Source organism: Microtus oregoni, unplaced genomic scaffold (assembly GCF_018167655.1).
Source record: "Microtus oregoni isolate MIOR12 unplaced genomic scaffold, Mior012 000015F_ref0000493, whole genome shotgun sequence".
NCBI lineage: Eukaryota > Metazoa > Chordata > Mammalia > Rodentia > Cricetidae > Microtus > Microtus oregoni.
In genome coordinates, this window is record NW_024543074.1 from 19,246,600 (window position 1) to 19,252,979 (window position 6,380).

At 56.1% G+C, this 6,380-nt stretch overlaps 1 protein-coding gene across 2 annotated transcripts in view; it reads right to left on the bottom strand.

The window, feature by feature from the left end:
• Positions 1-2,062, bottom strand: part of Rab11fip4 (RAB11 family interacting protein 4) — a 109,986-nt gene extending 107,924 nt beyond the window's left edge. For both annotated transcript variants that reach the window (XM_041664326.1, XM_041664324.1), the window contains exon 1: positions 1,783-2,062. In XM_041664326.1, coding sequence (XP_041520260.1) covers positions 1,783-1,941 — 159 coding nt within the window. In that variant the 5' untranslated portion in view covers positions 1,942-2,062. The remainder of the gene's footprint in view (positions 1-1,782) is intronic.
• Between the last annotated feature and the right edge of the window lie 4,318 nt (positions 2,063-6,380).

Here is a 6,380-nt window from a genome sequence, read left to right on the forward strand (position 1 = left end):
AACTTAGTAAGAAAGGGAATCACTGGCCAGCCCCAGGGTGGAGGAGCTCTACCTAGGCTGAAGTTTTCAAACAGATCCCTAAGGTTTTAGTAGCAAGAAACCTGGTGTGAGTAGAGTGTGCAGAAACACCGAAAAGGCAGCCCCTCCCCAGAGTGTGGACTGACCAGGTCCAGCCCTGCCAGTGCTAGGAAAACAGTCAGACAATGCATCAGTGACATCGGCGGAAACCTGGCCTCCGCTGCATGGGCTGGAGCTGGAAATGGCTTCAGCGTAAGAAGGCACAGGGCAGATCGTTAAAGGCTACGGTGCAGAAGGGAAACCCAGGTGAGTCCCCATGCAGAAACACGATGAGTAAATGACAAGTAGGTTTCTTTCTGAAGTATAGAGGGAGGAGGATCTAAGGACAAGAGGGGTCTGTCCAGCCTGGGGATATGGTTACAGGGCTTTGGCCGACTGCCAGAGATTGCAGTGAGGCCATTCCTATATCTGAGGGTCTCTGATTCTGGAATTCCAGATTCCAGCCAAAGCAAGGAGGAGGTTCCACACCAGCAACCTGAAGCCTCCTGTGCTAGGGACTGCACAGTCTGCAGCCTCCTGTGCTAGGGTTGCTCAGCACGTGGCCTCCCGCGTTAAGGGATGCTCAGCCTGTGGCCTCCTGTGCTAGGGGCTACATACCCTGTGGTCTCCTGTGCTAGGGAGATGCTCAGCCTGCGGCCTCCTGTGTTAGGAGATGCTCAGCCTGCTCCAGTGGGAGATGATGGCCAAGAAGAGAGATTTTGCTAACCTCTGTACAAGAAAAGCAGAGGTAGCAGCGGCAAATGCCCCGAGGAAAGCAGGGAAGGGTAAAGAATGGGCTTCCTGGGATGGGGGACCCACACCTGCCTCCCTCCTACACCTTCTGCTCTTGGGGATTCCCAGGTTCTAGCCAGTGCCCAGCTACCTAGAAAGGGTTTGTTATTAACCTTACACTTGTCAGGTGACAAGAAGGCACCAGCCCAGCTCCTCCCTCCCATGTTCTAAAATGCCATTCTGACCTGTCCTGAGAACAGAGCCACCCAGTACCCACTGGAGACCAAGGTCCTAAGCTCCCCACATAGGGCCTGAGGTCTCAGATGGCCTTGGAAACCCACAGCTCAGCAGGGGCTTCTGAATCCAGGAGATGCTGACCACGGCGGGGCTGCATGCACACAGTGCCCTGTCCTCCCCTCAGTCACGGACACTAGCTCCATGGCCAGTTATTCATCACACACTGGCAGTTCAGATCCTGCCATTCTAGACAGACTAACAGCGCCCACAGTTCTGCTCTGTGCCACCCATGCGACCTTACATCAACACCAGAGGCTCAGCTAACCACTCCCCAGCTTGGTCCTGGCTGGCCCCACTGCGGGCAGCACAGCCCGCTGCCAGTCGGGCCTGCCCATCTAGCTTGAGTGAGAGGTCACTAGGAACTGGGCCAGAATCCAGGGTGGCCCCAAGCAGATATCTCCTTCTGTTCTAGGTTGGGTAGGTGCGGCTAAGGACCAGAGGCTGCAGATCACCCTTGCTTGTCTCTGTCACCCCTAGGCCTGGTGCGGTGCACACATACCCCTGCGACTTGATTTGTGTGGGATGGGGTGTCCAAAGGCTAGATTTAAGAGCTCCTCTGATTGGGGATGGCCCGGAGGGAAGGGCAGGTGCACAGGCCGGTCACCGCGAGCGTGCCATGTGACGCACAGGCCCGGGGTGTGACAGCACGGGGTCCCTGCGGTTCCCCCAGCATGGGGACGCGCGCGAGCTCCTTACCTCCTCGCCTTGGCCGAAGCGCAGGCCGAGCGCCACGACGCGCTCCACGCGTAGAAAGCCGTCGGGGTCGCGGCCGCACACCTCGAAGACTTCGCGCAGGCGGCGCACGGAGCGCAGCAGAGCCGCGGGGGCGCCCGCCCAGCCCGCGCCGCCCGCCATCCGCGCCGCCCGCAGCTAGCCCGAGCCCCGCGCCGCCGCCGCCATCGCGCTCGCACCGCCCGGGTCTGCGGCGCGCAGCCTCCGCCAGCGGCGGCCGCTCGTGTCAGCCGCTCGTGTCTGCCGCGCGCCGCGGGCCCGCGTGGGGGCGGGGCGGGGCGGGGCTGCAGACAAAAGGACCCGAGCCGCCCCAGGCCCCGCCCCTCCTAGACCTCAACGCTGAGTGATTGGGGGGCCCGGCCCCTGCGCCGCTCGAACACCCCGCGACTAGCCAGGGTACACGTCCGTCCTTTGTTAGTTCTGGGTGTTGCAGGTGTCCCTACCTTAGTGCGTTTGATTGCTACATTCACCTCCCGGGAAGCTGAGATGCTGCGGAGGGGCCACGCAGCTTGTTGAGGGCAAGGGAGCAGCGCAGTGAGGAGGTGCGGGGACCCTGGAAGGGTGGCGGGTGGAGGAGACTAAAAGTAGGCGGGAGGAAGAAAGATTGAGGCCTTCTATTAGGCTTGGTGTCATCAGGACTCAGGAATACCTATGGCTTGGGAACCCGGAGCTCCTGTCCTCTCGCACGTCTCTGGCAGCTCCTCAGAGCCCAGGACTCCATCCTGAGTGTGGTGACCCAACCTGTGTCGTGCCCCCTTGGCGAAGTTCAGCTGAGCGCCATCGGGCCCTGCAGAACCCAGGTGCAGTCCCTGTCCACCTACCACCTCGTTCAGCGCCAACAAGCCATAAGGCGTGATTGTCCCCTGCTCAAGCACAGACCTTGCCTGAGCACACCTCCAGATCAGCGCAGCTGTCTTCCTCAGGGAAGCCTCGTCTTTTTGGTTCACCTAAGCTCTGAGTCCGTCTTCCAAACCCCACTATTTCTGAAACTCTGCTAGAGTTAGCATGCCCCTCGGGCCATAGTAGGAAACTCTAAAGGTTATGATAGGTCTTAGTGCCCTCAAGTCAAGTGTGAGCCCAGAGCAGATGGTCAGCCACATTCTTACAGGAGCCCAGAGCAATTCAGTGTCCAGGACAGGGGAGAGTAGGGGACCAGGACCCTGTTCTGCACAAGGACGGCAGGGCCTCCTCTCTCTGAGCCTGTATGCACTCTGATCTTCAGGGCAACCCTCAATATGCATGCCCTGCGCAGGGATTGCTGGGTCTCCCCTGGAATCCTGACTCCCGGGTGAACCAGGCTGTTCCCAGCTGGTGCTCTCATTCTTCCAGAGGTCAGTTCTCCCTAGGAAGAAAGCTGTGAGGGTTTGAGGGTCAGCGCGTAGTGTGTTCGTGATGCCGGCCATTGGAGAGGGCAGGTGTACTGTCTGGGAAGTAGGTTTTTTTCTGAGGGCAAAATGCTTCTCTGTGAGGTACTAACACATGAATGAATGAATGAATGAATGAATGAATGAATGAAAAATGAAAGGTGGTGGCAGTTGGGGTTTGGCCCCTGTGGGAGCTGCAAGAATATCTCTCAGAGCCCACCCTGGCAACACAACCCCCAGAAGGGAGCCCTGGAAAGCCAGAGACCTCACTCACCTCAACTGGCTTAGGTAGGGCCTCAGGTCAGTTCCAGGGGAACCACGTCTGCCACCCATGACCACATTCCAAGTTCTCCACCAAGACAGAATGGAAACAAATTCCAAAGACACCTCTACCCCCCACTTACCAGATCCTGGGTCAGTTTTGAGCTCGGTAGCCCAGGCTGGCTCGTGCAGAGACTAAAGGCCACCACACCTGACCCCGGCCTCTCCTTAACCACTGTTTGCTCCCTCGCTCCAGTGACTCCCAGGCCTGGGGGTCACTCACACTTCCCACTGCCTCTTCCACTTCCTGTGGCTTATTCCCTTCCAGGTTCTGTGGAGGCAGCAGCTCCGATAGGAAGCCTTGTCCTTGTTTAGGTGTCTGCACTCTCCGCGCGCCTTTGTGAGGATCCTAAATGCAACCTCGTGAACCCTTAGGAAGAATCAGAGGCAAGCTCAGCAACACAAGAGGGTGCCGTGACAACCGTGACCACGGGCAGAACCAAGAGGTCTTCGGTCATAGCTCAGGAAGCCAGCAGCCGCCAAAAGTTGGAGAGCTCAGGGAATCTCCTGAGAGCCTCCGCAAGGGCGCAGCCATGTCAACACATGCATTTGACCTCCTGGCTTCCAGAAAGGAAAAAACGTTTCTGGGTTTTTTTTTTTTTTTTTGCCTCCAAGCTTTGGGTAGTTTGTGGGAGCCCACAGTGAGTATTAATAGCACGTGGTGTGAATTGTTGATACTGAGTCATATCAACTGCTGAGCCCAGCAGAGGCCTGATGCTCTTTCAGCCCCGTGATGCTCACATCAGTTTTCCCGTCTGGAAAGCAGGGTTGCATTTTCTACTTCGCAGAGATCTGGTAGGTGTTTAATGAGAGCTTGTGTGTATTGCATCTCGCCCAGGGTCTGGCACCCAGTGTCCTATCCATGTGTCCTGGGTACAGGCTCATAGTCAGTCTGCAGGCAATGTCCTGCTGAGTTAGGGTCTCCCATTTGCCGTGTGGTCAATGATGATCCTGAAGTTTGGATCCTCTTTCCTCCACCTCCCAAGAGCTAGGATTCCAGGCCTGCGCCATGTCATGGTGCTGATGATGCAGCTCGGGGACTCTTGCATATTCTCCACCAACTGAGCTGCATCCCAACCCCAAAGGGGCGCATTTCCTTTGCAGTCCGTTCATGAGTCACGAGTCTTAACCGTACCACCCAGGCCGCCCAGAAGTGGAGCAGGACTCACAGGTTCTCCCTCCTCACAGCCTGCAGCTACTTCTCAGCCCATGAATAATTATCACCTTGGAGAAGGTGGTGAAATTCTTTCCCTGTCACCTGCCTTGGCTGCAGAGTGTAGCGAGCACACTCACACAGTAGGTCCTGGGGGTGATGGGCCCCTGGCAGGCCTGGGCTACACTGGGGTGGCACTGTATCTGAGACCTCCTCCTTCCTTGCCTGCAGAAGCTTGGGTGAGGAAGGGTGCCTACCCAGAACCCCTCCAACTCGCAGAAGCAGGAAGCTGAAGTTCCTTCCAGGATTCTTCCATTTTAATTTTAAAAAATTTTAATGTATTTTATGTGTGTGTGTGTGATTGGCCCATGTGTATGTCTCAGCCTGATGGGCACGCAGCACTCCAGGAAGCTACAAGAGAGCGTCAGATCCCCTGGGACTGGAGTTACAGATAGTTGGGAGCTGCCTTGTGGGTGCTGGGGACCAACCTTGGTCCTCTGGAAGGGCAGCTGGTACTCTGAACCCCTGAAGCCATATTTTCAGCCCCCCATTAATTATTATTATTATTATTATTATTATTATTATTTATTTGAGACAAGTTCTCACTATGTAGCCCTGGCCGGCCTGGAACTGCATCTGCTCCTGAAGTGCTGGGATTAAAGGCATGTGCTACCACACACACCCTTTAAAGATTCAGAAAGGGCCCCTGAAGGTGGCCTGTGGGCAGGGCACTAGCATTTATGTCTAGAGTCTTTAAGGTTTCCAAAGCAGACTGCCCCCCCACACACACACATACACCCCTGCAGGTTGCCCAGTTCTGTATTCTCTAGTTTCTCCTTCTCTGTTGCTCCTTCTGCCTAAGAGAAAAAAAAAAAAACCCACATCCTCAGCCAGAAGGCCCTGTGTGTGCAGTGCCGCTGCTGTGCGCACACAGGCTCTGCTTTGCTGAGCAATTACCTCCCACGGGAGCTCATCAGTGGACACTCACAGCTGCCACAGGCTGTTCCCCCCTCTGGACGGTCCTCCCTTCTCCATCCTTGGTCGCCTCATCCAAGAAGCCCTCCTGAGTCAGCTGTCCCCCTTGCTCTGCTGGCCCTTCCTTCACTTCCTTCAAGGAAGGAACACTTCCTTCAAGTGTTCTCATGGCTAGTGGTAAGGCCTGCCCATCCATCCCCCTTGCTCTGGCCAGGACACCAGTCCCCTTCTCGGGGCTGAAGGCATTGTTCACAGGCTGTGAGTGCCCTCAGAGAGGTGAGGGAGAACAGGAGGCAGCAGTGGCTTCAAGACCAAAGAACTGAGGCCAGTGCCCGGGCTCAGGAGTGCACACCCTGAGCAGTGTGCACCCTGCCCTGTGTTCTTGTGGACACGTCGTGGTATATTGTGTTTGTGTTCTGGCAAATCTTGCCCAGAGATCAGAGGGCAGAGCTAGTCACTAGTTAACCATAGAAACACTTTAATCCTAGCACTTGAGAGGTGGGGACAGGAAGTGATTGGGTGGGGTGTAGGCAGGATCTCAGCCCTTTTGGACAGAGAAACGAGAGGAAAAAAGCAACTGGAGCCTGCTCCGGGTTCTCTGGTCTTTCAGGTCTTTACCCCAATATTTGACTCCTGGTTTTTATTGATTAAGATTAATTAGATTACCACTTCATGTACACAGGTGTGTTTTCAGGCCCCTCAGCAGCCTGAGAGCTGCCTCACCAGGCTGACAGTGTGGAGAGCCCGTG